The following is a 12,648-nucleotide window of genomic DNA, read 5'->3' as shown; positions in this document are numbered from 1 at the left end:
GTCTAGAAAATCTGACCTGGGCAAAGAGGTCAGCTGTATCAGTGAATACCGGGCCAAAGAAATCAGGTCCACCAATGGCAAGGCTTGGCACCCAGATATTATGGACCGAGATAAAGTAGCTGCGTTGACCGATCGCCAACTGCGCTTCCATATTTTGGGCTTAGAGTAGACCAGGGGAGGGTGTTCCACCTTTATGCAGAAAGGAATCGCAAGTGGTCAGACCACACTAATTGGAGGTCAGGGAAATCTAAAACTGAAGTGGGTGGCGAAAAAATAAGATCAAGTGTATTCCCAGACGATGGGTAGCACCCGACACCAGCTGAAGTAAATCAAAAATCCCTCATTCTGGACAAAAATCACAAAAGGGGTTGTTCCCCTAGATAATTTATCTTTAAATTAAAATTTCCCCACTATTATCAAATTATTAAATTTGAGCCGCAGTTCAGCTACCAAATTTAAAAATGCCTCACAGAAATAAGAGTCACAAGGAGGACAACAGTAAACTGTCAGGACATGAAAGGATTGGGAAGGTGTGACAAGCAAATGAACAAACAAGGCTTCCTTCTTGACCCCAAGATCACAGGGGATGGCACAAGCGGTCAAAGTAGATTTATAGACAAAGGCAATCCCACCCCCAACTGTCCGGGAGGACCGGTCAAGTCATAAGATATAATAGCTAGATGGACGCGCCTGTACTCTGGCAGGGCCATAACGTTCACGCAACTAGTAAAGCATGCAATATCTGGAGCATAATCCTCAAGTAAATCATGGCATGGCTGTGCATGTGACACTAAAGACTATTTAATAAAACAGGAGCTATTGCCTATGTGGGGGTTTTGAAAGCAAGTACAGGCGTACACATAAAACCAGCAGGCTATACCGTATTCGCTGGTGCCCCCTGTATCAGCTGTTCCCGCAGCAGCACTTGAGAACTGCAGGAAGCACCTTCAGCATGGCTCTCCCACAGATGTTCTGCAGTCCGGACGAACACAGATGAGCTAGACTAGAGCGCCACTTTGGCACACTGAACCCTCACCCGCTCCGTGGCCGAGCCAATAGCGGCATAAACAAGCACATTGCATCGGCCTAGCCTAGCACCTCGGACTGCTCAGAGAGAGCAAGGACAGACCGCAGAGTGGATGTTAGATCCTAATTGGGAGCATACATGAATTTGTATTATGAATCGATTAATCAGAGACCAACCTGAGAGCTGCAGAAGGAAGTATTCCTGTTCCAAGGGGATGAACCTTGTCCAGAAGACAACCTGCAGGGAAGGGAACCCGAGGGGGACTTGCATATTGGGAGATTTCCAGTCAAAGGGCCCACGCTAATTAAGTGAGATGCCATTTAAATCCGACCCAAACATATTTGCACTGTGTGTGCAGTGCGATGCATGTAGCACTTCCGTGCCACCTTTGTAAATAAAAATCTCACTAAATTGTCCCAAAAGTATTTTCACAGATTTTGTTAACATTGAGCTATGATTGGAAGACATCCGTCCCATAACCTAAAGAAGATTCGATTGATAATGGGTCATATGTGAAGGCCATAGATATGAACTGAATTCAGGAATGAGAGCAAGGTGAATTGTGCAATTTCTACTCCCATAGAAAATATGAATGTAAAACCCATGTAAAAATTGACACTCTACTTTATATAGCAGAGAAAAATTATCTTGCCCCAGTGAAAATCAATTTGTGAAATAAAAGGGTAGGGCCACTCATTTGCATCAGAACATCCTTAAACTAGGTTGGGTGGGTGGGTGAGTCGAAAGCCTGTGCTTTCTGAAGCACACGCAAATCATTCAACACCCGCCAGATTCTGATGAAGCGGTGTGTAAACCTACTTTGATATTGCCGACACATACTAGCATTTTACAGCACTGCATTTACACCTGGGAAATGTGATCTATGCAACAGTTCTCCAATTACAGTACTTGGTTGGTTTTATTGGGGAAAGCAAAGTTTTCAATACATTTTTTATTGCAACCCGAGGTGTCTGCAGAATTATACACAATTTGATTCTTTAAATGGATGCATGGTTGCGAGAAAAGGGCAAGCTTTATGCAGGTAGATTTGTGTAGACGAGCTGCCTGCGATTGTGTAATATTGTGGGGACTTCCACATAAAGTTTGGGGACCATCTTTGCATTGATTTTATTTAATAAACAAAATGATACCTAAATTAGCCTGTTTCTTGTCCCCAGAATTGTGGGATGGGATTGTATCTCAGGGGGCATTATGTTGGGGTGTCCTCTTAATGAAACAACCCAATATATATAAGTTGATAACACCATGTCAAAAAAAGATACTTGAAAACAAAAAAAGGTAAAGGCTACCCTCATACGATCTTTGCTAAGGGCAAGACACAGGTTTCCTGACTTATTAATGCTTGTGCAGGAAACTATCTGGGTGGGCAGGACTGTCAGAAGCATTACAAAATGAAATCAGAACTTTCAAAAATAAGATTGAAGAAACTGATGAGCGGTTATGAACTATATAGAATAAAACCACTGGAAAGACAAAAGATACTACACAATGATCTAGACTGACAAACATGCCAATAAGGATTCATTAAGTAGCACTATGCATTCTTTCCAAGACCTACTCTCAGAGTCCCACCACTCTCACCCTCAACTATATATAGGCTAGAGATGCCCAATTCACTGGGATCCATAATCACCTGCAGCTATTAGCAGGAAGTCCACTATCCATCCAGCAGGTCCTGGAAGTCCAGCAGGAAGTCCATTATCAATCCAATTGCGAATATCGTGGGAGAGGCCGAGCCCTGTCTGAATTTCTCTGCTCATCACCTGCGCAGCACACCACAGCGAAGGGGCCTTAATTAAATCCCCCAGTCTGAGCAAGGACAGTCAGTGCTTGCAGGCGCCACATGGGTCACCTGTGATTTCTGATCTTGACAAGCCTGTCTCAGTGGTAGCACTGCATTCGTCTGTGTCAAAATGCAGGAGTTTCATCCTATGCCTTGGGTCCCAGGAAGGGAGCCAATGCCTAAACCCTAAGCAAGCACGGATATCTTGACGCTCTGCTAGTTCTTCTCCAACTACTTACCCCCCCATTATCATCTTGTCTATGGCTTAACCTTCAAAGGTTAACAAAACTGGCGTTGTGTGGGAGGGTTATTTATACAACCACAATCTCCAAATATGCACTCCATTCCACCAACAGAACTACCACTTCTGCTGCCTCAGACTTCACCTATGTTGACACACAGGTCCACTGGCTACTCACTACTAAATTTTTATTAGCACTGGTCAAACAGACAACAATTCCCATCGAGTGCCTAGATGCTACCCTAATTTCGCAGGTATTGCCATAAATAACTCCAAGCACCCAACAAAACACAATTTATTGCCACAGAGTGCCAACATACTCATTTGGCTAGGTGTAAGGAGGTGGGCAGCACTCATGCTACCAAAATGCCCAGTGATTTTGACTTTGCAGAGAGTAGAACACCACATGGGGCTATGCATGAGATGCTGCACTACTTTGTTGCAAGCAGGCACGGAAATGGCAGCATACTTCATCCCGTTGTCTTGCTCCCTGGCCCCCTAAACGAAGATGGGCTGGGTAGGTATGAGAGGCAAAGGTAAGTACAGCCTCTGTTCACCCATTTACCAGCAGCAAGCTGCCTCCTGCATTAGTTGGTAGAATGGAGTCAGGAGTCCTGTGCCTCGCACTCCATTCGACCGCCCATATTTTAAGGCCTTTTTGTCTCCTGGTGTGACGTGTATCAGAAGAAAAACTGCAGAACACAGACAAAATAGGGTGCATGTGCCATATACAGGTGGTTTTGTGTTGGTTTCAGTGAAAGGGTCTTCTAGTCTGTCCTCGGACCCAAGACTGCTAGGTCAATCCCACCTACTAAGAAGAGATCTATTTTTTTATAGAAAGCAAGGAATGCTCATATGTTGTCAAGTGTTTCTGCAAGAGGGCTCTGGCATAAAGTGTGCAGGGGTACTGAAATAGCTAATGTGGTGTCCCACAATCTCAAATACCCATTATTTATGCAGACCAAGAGACCCCCCCGCGCACCACACCTGCCCTGTTCTTTTAAGGTAGCGTCACTGCATCTCTTAAAAGCATAAACAAAAGTGTTGACTAAATACATTGTAGACAATAGTACAAACATGTTACGAAGAGGCTTACCTGGATGCATTCTGCTCGGAGAATGAACTTTGGCACAAGTGTGGGCATGCTTTCCTGGTAATAAATACTATGAGAAACCTTTTGCAGAAGAGGTTCCACTGGTGTTACACAATGTAGAATGACACCACTTCCAAAGAAGGCATGTTTGAAGTACAGAAACACCAACCCAGGTCCAACCTTGAAGGAGAAAAACATGTGTTAAAATGTTTGGTTTGCGGTTCAAACACCCAACCTCCACAAGCTATGGGGAATTAGGTTTCATTTTCAAGAAACATCCACATTGTAATGATTTGCTGTGCTATTCTATACAAACTCTCTGACCAATCAAAACATATTTGCTGAGACTGCCATATCTCCATATGCAGTCACTTTTCTTAAAGCAAACCTAGTCATGCTTGTATCCGCAGAGAATAAGGTGAGCAAAACGCTTCTAGAAGGGAATTGTATGCTTGAGGATAGACTTCTACAGAGAAAGAAAATCAATGTAATGTATCACTGATTGCGCAGTGTGCATTAAGCCAGCATTTTTTAGACCAGTTCACCGATGAGATCCCATGAAGCAGACTGAGTTGGCATTCACAAAACACACTAATGGAAACTGCTTTGGTGTCAAAGAACTTTTCATGCAAGCAGGCCAAATAAAACACCCCTCCCACCCCGCCGCCCCATCTTGAAAGTGCATTATTCCAAATGGGGCGAGTCAGGGAGATGGAATAGCTGAGAATACACCAGCCAAAGACCTACGTGAGCCTTGGCGATGAGATTTGTTCCTCAGATGCTTTCAGACGTGCACAAAGGAAAACTGATGGTTTCAAGTGTTATAAGAAAGTCAAAGATACAGTTTAGGTCAACAAGTTCAGCGATTAGTAAATATGGTGTTCTGCTTCAGTTTTGCTCTTATGTACCTCTTGAAAAGGACCAAGAGACCTGGTCAACATCTTTCTGGACCAGTCTGATTCATAAATAGAACGAAAGAAATCCAAATTATGGATAACTGCGTCCCCTGCACACTTTCAATCAGGCCAATGGCCTAAATGGATTAAATGAAAAGACTTGTCAAGAATCGGTCGAAAATACAATTAAATGTCACTTTACGATTCAGATTTCAAATATGTAGACATTCTTAAAAAGGAAAAATTCCAGGAGTCGTTTTCTTTAGAGAAAGATGGTCTTCTCTGATTTATTGATTTTTTTCTAGTTGCCCAACGCGTTTCGAGATAACATTCTCTCTTCATCAGGGGCTGAAGTTTCAACATCACAAGCATCTACAAAAAACATATATTGAAAATAGTTCAGTCTTATTCAAAACATTTCATACCTTAACAGTAAAAGAACTCATATTGCCTCAAGCTACCTCACTTGTCCAGGTAGAGCTTAATTTAAACAAAACAATGATTCATTTTTCTAAATCATAGGATACTCTCGGATAGATAACATGTCCTTTCTGTTGTAGGTTGTCTAAAGATACCTTGTTCTAAACCTGTCTGATAATCCAACACGTCTTTTTTGGGAAGAAAATATATTTAACCAGAGCTCATCTTAAAAACCGAAATGATAGCAGATTAAAAAATGGATAATCCTACTTGGGCTGTGTGAGCCTAAAGGGTCTTTCAAAAGGAGTAAAAGAGAAGGACTCACCCTTCTTCCAAAGTCTGGGAAAGAGAAAGTAGATGCCAGGGCTGGGAGCTGGTAATCTCCCAGGTATAATCAGTACAGTGGAGACAACCAAGTCTCAATTGATGAAAGGTCAGAATCCGATTCCTAAGGGAGTTAAGAAAGTGCATGGTGAAATAAGTGAAAATAGTAAATAGGAGCGTGTAATAGAGAAAGTGGGGATCCAAATTACCTTATTTCTGTAGGCGGCAGTAACAGAAGCAGTCTGGAAGCGGAGCTTTCCGACTGACTCCGTTGCGCCTCTGTTTATATATGATAAGTGGGGCCTATGACGCACCCGCGCATGCGCGAGCGGCGTCAGATGTGAGCTGTATGGGTCCCATGACGTCACCCGCGCATGCGGGAGCGGCGTCGAAAGTGATGACGTCACAACCGCATGTGCGGGTGGCGTTGGAGAAGGTATCAGCTGACTCATTATTTAAAAAAAGGGAAGATAACAGCATATAACAAAGATTATAAGGATAACCTGCATGTACCAGTGGTCCAAAGAGATAGTGGTGCCACTCATGGAACGGATACCCAACTGGTAGGGTATGAAAAGTCTATTTGGATGACGTAAAAAAAGATGTGTGTAGGAACTACGGATGAATGAGGGCTCGAAAAATGAGAGCTGGGAGTAGTTTAGAAAGAATAGGTAGTACACGCTCCTATTTACTATTTTCACTTATTTCACCATGCACTTTAACTCCCTTAGGAGTCGGATTCTGACCTTTCATCAATTGAGACTTGGTTGTCTCCACTGTACCGATTATACCTGGGAGATTACCAGCTCCCATCCCTGGCATCTACTTTCTCTTTCCCAGACTTTGGAAGAAGGGTGAGTCCTTCTCTTTTACTCCTTTTCAAAGACCCTTTAGGCTCACACAGCCCAAGTAGGATTATCCATCTTTTAATCTGCTATCCTTTCGGTTTTTAAGATGGGCTCTGGTTAAATCTATTTTCTTCCCAAAAAACACGTGTTGGATTATCAGACAGGTTTAGAACATGGTATCTTTAGACAACCTACAACAGAAAGGACATGTTATCCATCCGAGAGTATTCTATGATTTAGAAAAATGAATCATTGTTTTGTTTAAATTAAGCTCTACCTGGACAAGTGAGGTAGCTTGAGGCAATATGAGTTCTTTTACTGTTAAGGTATGAAATCTTTTGAATAAGACTGAACTATTTTCAATATATGTTTTTTGTAGATGCTTGTGATGTTGAAACTTAAGCCCCTATGAAGAGAGAATGTTATCTCGAAACGCATTGGGCAACAAGAAAAAAAATCAATAAATCAGAGACCATCTTTCTCTAAAGAAAACAACTCCTGGAATTTTTCCTTTTAAAGAATGTCTACATATTTGAAATCTGAATCGTAAAGTGACATTTAATTGTATTTTTGACCGATTCTTGACAAAAGTCTTCATTTAATCCATTTAGACCATTGGCCTGATTGAAAGTGTGCAGGGGACGCAGTTATCCATAATTTGGATTTCTTTCGTTCTATATTTGTATCCCAGCCTAGATACCAAGGCTGAGCCATTCTCCCCTGCACCTTAAATATTACTAACCCATCTTTTAGAATAACAATTACCCATGTTTTCGTGGAATCCTGTTTGAAAATTGGTGTGCAAGTGTTACCTTGTGTTTTGTTCCAGTCATAAGCCAAGTTCAGTGTCAGCACCCTTTCTTTGCCCCATATTAATTTTCCTCACTGTGCTTCCCACACTAGAATCTCAAACTCTTCCCCTCACACTCTCACATATCCTCAAGATGCCCGGCCACAACCGAGTTCATCAGTTGTAGCTGTGCATCTTGCCATTCCCACCCATAACTTAAATCCGGATAACCTAATCTATCCATAAAGACATCACTCACTAAACCAAACGGTCTCAATTGCTTCATCATTTCAGTTCTGTATCCATCATCATTGCCTTTGCTGTGTTTCTTTCCCTCAGGCTTGCTCTTCGGTTTTTAGGTCTCATGAAACCTACCCCAAACAAGGTTTTGTCATTTTTGTGAAAGAAAAATAAAACAGAACAGTGAAATAACACCATAACCTTACCCCCTCCCTAGATATCAGATCAGTTTGACAAGTTTTAGATCAGTTATATCCTTGTACGTACCCAATATTTCTATGTTCACTAATTGGTACCCTTGGTTGATATTTCCAACCCCTGCACTCATATTGCCCAATGTTAAATGCGTCGACTGGCTTCATGGCAGTTTGTCGTCTGGAGAGGACATCAACTTATTCAGGTGCATTACCCAGTTCATTTCCAGATCTCTTCCTTCCTCTTTTCGCCCTTGGCCTTGTAAAACCCCTCTTTACAGCTGTAACATCTGTGCACATCATTCAGCCATTTGCTCCAGCAAGGATCCTTTTAGGATATTGCCATCTTCCTTTCTGCCAATAGCATAAAGAAGCAGGCTGTTTTGTTCCTTCGTTTCTTCTTTTCCCCCAGAGAACATCAACAACGAACACTTTAGGGGAACATTCAAAGTTCCCATTCACAAAGTTATAAACCTTGTCCATTACCTTATGCCAAAACCTACTAATTACCAAGCACTGCCAAATCATATGCCAAACCCCACCAATCCTTGCAGGCACTTAGGACATCTGTGGGTGTTGGGTGTGGATTGCGTGTAGTCAGTCATGTAAACACGATGTAGGATATTAACTTGTATTCATTCAAATCTGGTGTTACGCGATACACTGCTACCTTATGAGCAGATATTAGACCATTCATACCCTTCTAGTTGCTCACCTATATCTTTTCCCATTTTCCTTTCACTTTTCATTGTGGTAAAGTCCCACGTTTCTCCAGTGCCTGGTACAGCCTGGATATCGATTGTGTCCCTTCAGTTTGGTGTGGCGTATTGGTGTCAACAGAGGTTACTCTGGTAGAGGCGCCCACTTTAATGACAAGGTGTTTACCATATTGGCAAAATTCAAGAATGGTTCTGTTGGCATCTGAAATTTCGTGGCCCATTCGGGCAGCAATCTAATCATCAAACGGGTCTCCTATCGAAGCAGTACTCCCTGGTACATTTTTCATCGCCCGTCTCAAATTATTGCCAACCCCTCGTCCACTCTTATGAGAACGTATGGGCTAAAACCTTCCTTTAGTCGTAGCTTTGCACAAGTACGCTTCCCCACTAACTGCGCTACTCACACAATGTCATCCCCTATATTGCATTGTGCCTTCCCTGTATTATACTTGAATGTAACCACTGCTGTTAGGGGAAACCTGTATCACCAACTATCAGAAGGAGTACCGTCTGGAGTTCTGCCAATGTTTTCTCCATAAGTCCAGCTAATTGGAAGAGCACATCTTTTCTGTTAGTTCTAAAACCGGACAACCTCCTAAAGACCTCCCGCATGTATGGAACATATAATCATGGCTCCAGTACATATACAAGTATGTTGTTCGAGTACAAGGATAGAACGTGCAGACACCCTTCTATCACTATTGCCAGCCTCCCTGATTTGTACTATAAAGAGCATCGGAAACAGGGATAGGAGACATCCCTAGCCCATGCCTCACTCCAACCGCCAGCTTGGCGAGACTTTGCTGCAGATCTTCACCCTCGCTGTTGGCCCATGTCATATCCAGATAAATATGTTTGCACCATCCCATACTGCTCTAGTACACAAAAGCCATTTCCACTCCATCAAGAGTCAAGCTTTCAGAGAGACTGCAGCAATTTCATCCTCATTTTCTCACCCAGTATTTTAGTGTCAAGGTTCATCAAACATCGGGCAGTATTACTCGCTGTGTGTAGGCTCTTTACCCTCCTTCAGTATCACCACTATTTGTGACTCCCTCATGGACTTCAGGAGGGACCCCTTATGGAAGGTGTGATCATATAATCGTTTCAGTTTGGGCGTCAGTAGATCCACATAGGTTTTATATAACTGCTGGCAAGCCTTTGCTACCTGGCATTTTTCTGCCATTCAGGGACTATGGACAACTGAATTTCAGTTTCCGTAATATGTTCCTCCAACAGTGCTAAGACTGCCTTGGACACAGGGCGAAGAGTAGTCTGCTTCAACACACCAGCAATGTCGTTCTCGTTAAGGCCAGAATTCCTAACTGTACATAATATACGTATAAAACCTCACTAATGCCTTTTTTACGTCATGGTCAGGGAGCCATCCTCCCATTACATTTGTGGGATGACATCATGCAGTTGTTCCCCTCTTCAGGAACCAGCCAAACTGGCATCCGGATTTGTGCCCCTCACCATGATCTTCTGTGTATATTGCGTAAAATCGTATTTCCCCAATTCATCCAGTGCCTGTTGTTGTAACATACAATCCCAGACTAACCCAGCCCCGCACAGGATACCCATCCCCATTCACCTACATAAAAGCGTTGCCATGATCCCCATTTCTGGGAGTATGGCACTTCCCTCTGATTGGAAGATTAAACACCTCCCATACAACCCCAATATCATCTGGAGACCAAAGCACCCCCCTATAGCTTGTAGAATAGTGCTTGTCTAGACATGGTCCATTAGGGATTCTGCACGTAGTCTGCAGCTTGCTATGACGCTGATTAGCGTAGCTACCATCAGAATTTTCTTAATGTACTCCACACCCCTGAAATTGATCTTTCCACACCAGTACATCATTGAACCTAGTGTGTTCCATGTGGGTGGAATTAAGATAAGTATCCCATTATGTTCCCGTCACAGCCCGACCAAATCTAGGTCCTGCATCATCCGGGTCAAGGATCTCGACACTTGGCCTTTGTAAGCAGCTTGAATGTCATGTGTATCTAGGTGTGGGTCAGGCAGTCTGTTAAGGTTGCAGCACCAGATGGGCTCCCTGCATCTATGGCCTACTATCAGTTCAATAACCCCAGGAAAGTACATGTGTTCTATATCACAAGCATAGGAATTAACCAAACACTTTCCTCCCAGCCAATACCTCAAACACTGCCAGCACTTTCTGGTCTCTGAGAACTTCAGAGGTCTAGAAAAGGACTCCACTGGCAATCCAGAAGAGCACACCTCTTGAGAAGGATGAGTAGGTTGTACTGTGTACCTTTCTCCAACTCGTATTCACCTGTTTAAGTTCTGCTGATGTTCGATGCGTTTCTTCAATGATCGCCACCTGCCCATCTTTTAATATACCCTCCAATTGTCCTCCTTTTAGCAGACTGGCCCATCCCTCTGACATTCCACATCATTACTTTAAAAGGTCCCATGAGTTTTTTTTTAGCTAACTCCCCATACTTCATCTAGGGTAGGTAAATGCCAAAACCAAGCCATCATATGTCAAACCAGATCTGTAGTCACTCCACCACACCAACAGTCCCCCCCACTACCCACTTCACAGAACTCCTGCGTTTGAGACTGCCCCAAACTGCATCTTTGAGAGCCGCCCGTGTACTGCACAGAGCACCCCCCCCTTCGCCCCTACTCGATAACCATTTGCTGCTTGGGCGAGCACAATTCAACATGTTTTAACAGCTCACATCTACGTTCGCCACTGGGTTCGACTTAGTCAGCCCACCAAGAACTGAATCCATGTACGGTTGACTTTGAATGGTCCACTTAGAGCCTAGTGACTAGTTTGTTCATGTATGCTCCGGTTTTCAGACAAGATCTCTTTTTTGTGGCTAGTGAATTACCTACCACCCCTGGAACTACATTTGGAGTGCTACATTCTCCAGCCTGTTATGTATTTTCTGTTCTTCCTTTGCGGTGGGTTTCTGTACAGTATTCTCTATTTGGTCTATCTGTGTATGATTAAAGTATATATATATATATATATATATATATATATATATATATATATTTTGCCTTTATTGGTTTTAACAAAAACGAGATGGAATACTGGTTACATATAAGACCATTGTAAGCATATGATTGTATGAGAAAGATAATTTACATTATATCAAGAGATGTTCGCAACATATGTCATTATGCTTATATCAGGGTATGTCCATCACAACATAAGGAACCCTACCAACCCCCGCCCTTCTTGATTGAGCACTCATCTGTTGAATGGTGTAAAAGCGTAGAGACTTGGAAAGTCGTTTATTCACATTTCCATTATGTGATTGGTCTGGAACCCCCCGTTGCAGGTTTTCTTCCATTGGTTTCCATCAGGGATGCCTCCTCACCACAGCCTGGCATGGTCTTCCGCCCGGGACTCGGATTCTGTTACGAGATGTTTATTTCTAAAGTCCATCCATAGGGCTTCACATTGCGAGGCTTTGCCATGTAGAGAGGCGGTTATTGTCTCCTTTAGGTAGATGTTTGTGGCCAGATTGATCCATTTGCTTTTACCGGGCACCGCCGTAGACTTCCACTTAATCACCAGGAGAGCCCTGGCCGCTAGGAGTAGGTGGGAGGCCAAGCCCTTCACTCTGGTCCAGTCATCCTCGTCTCTTTCCAGGCCATGGAGTATCAAGTAGGGATCAGCGTCTCTTTGAATCCCTTCTATCTCCTTAATCCACCCCAGGACCTCATTCCAGAATATCTCGATATGCTGGCAGCCCCACCACATGTGCCAATAGTTGGCTATTTCCCCGCATTTTCTCCAGCATGTTGGGCTCATTGTTTGGGACATTTTGGAAAGTCTAAAGGGGTCATATTGCCAACTGTGAAGGAGTTTGATGGCATGGAGCTTGTATTGGCTGGATATAGATGTTTGGGATGCCGCTCTACACATTGTTTCCCATAGGTCGGGATGCATCTCTTCCCCAAAGTCTTTTTCCCACCTTGTTTGCAGGGATTCCGTTGATCCATCACCCACCGCTATTAATTCCCGATACATTGCAGATATGAGGCCTTTCATCTCAGATTTA

General features: G+C 43.2%; 1 protein-coding gene across 1 annotated transcript in view; it reads right to left on the bottom strand.

Moving 5' to 3' along the window:
- LOC138471970 (cholesterol 7-desaturase nvd-like) overlaps positions 1–12,648 on the bottom strand; it is a 451,161-nt gene that overhangs the window by 90,744 nt on the left and 347,769 nt on the right. The window contains exon 6 of the mRNA XM_069609866.1: positions 4,169–4,345. Coding sequence (XP_069465967.1) covers positions 4,169–4,345 — 177 coding nt within the window. The remainder of the gene's footprint in view (positions 1–4,168; positions 4,346–12,648) is intronic.

The sequence above is a fragment of the Ambystoma mexicanum genome, chromosome 8 (genome assembly GCF_040938575.1).
Source record: "Ambystoma mexicanum isolate Mex_15411 chromosome 8, UKY_AmexF1_1, whole genome shotgun sequence".
Lineage (NCBI taxonomy): Eukaryota > Metazoa > Chordata > Amphibia > Caudata > Ambystomatidae > Ambystoma > Ambystoma mexicanum.
This window is presented reverse-complemented; position numbering and strand designations above follow the sequence as displayed.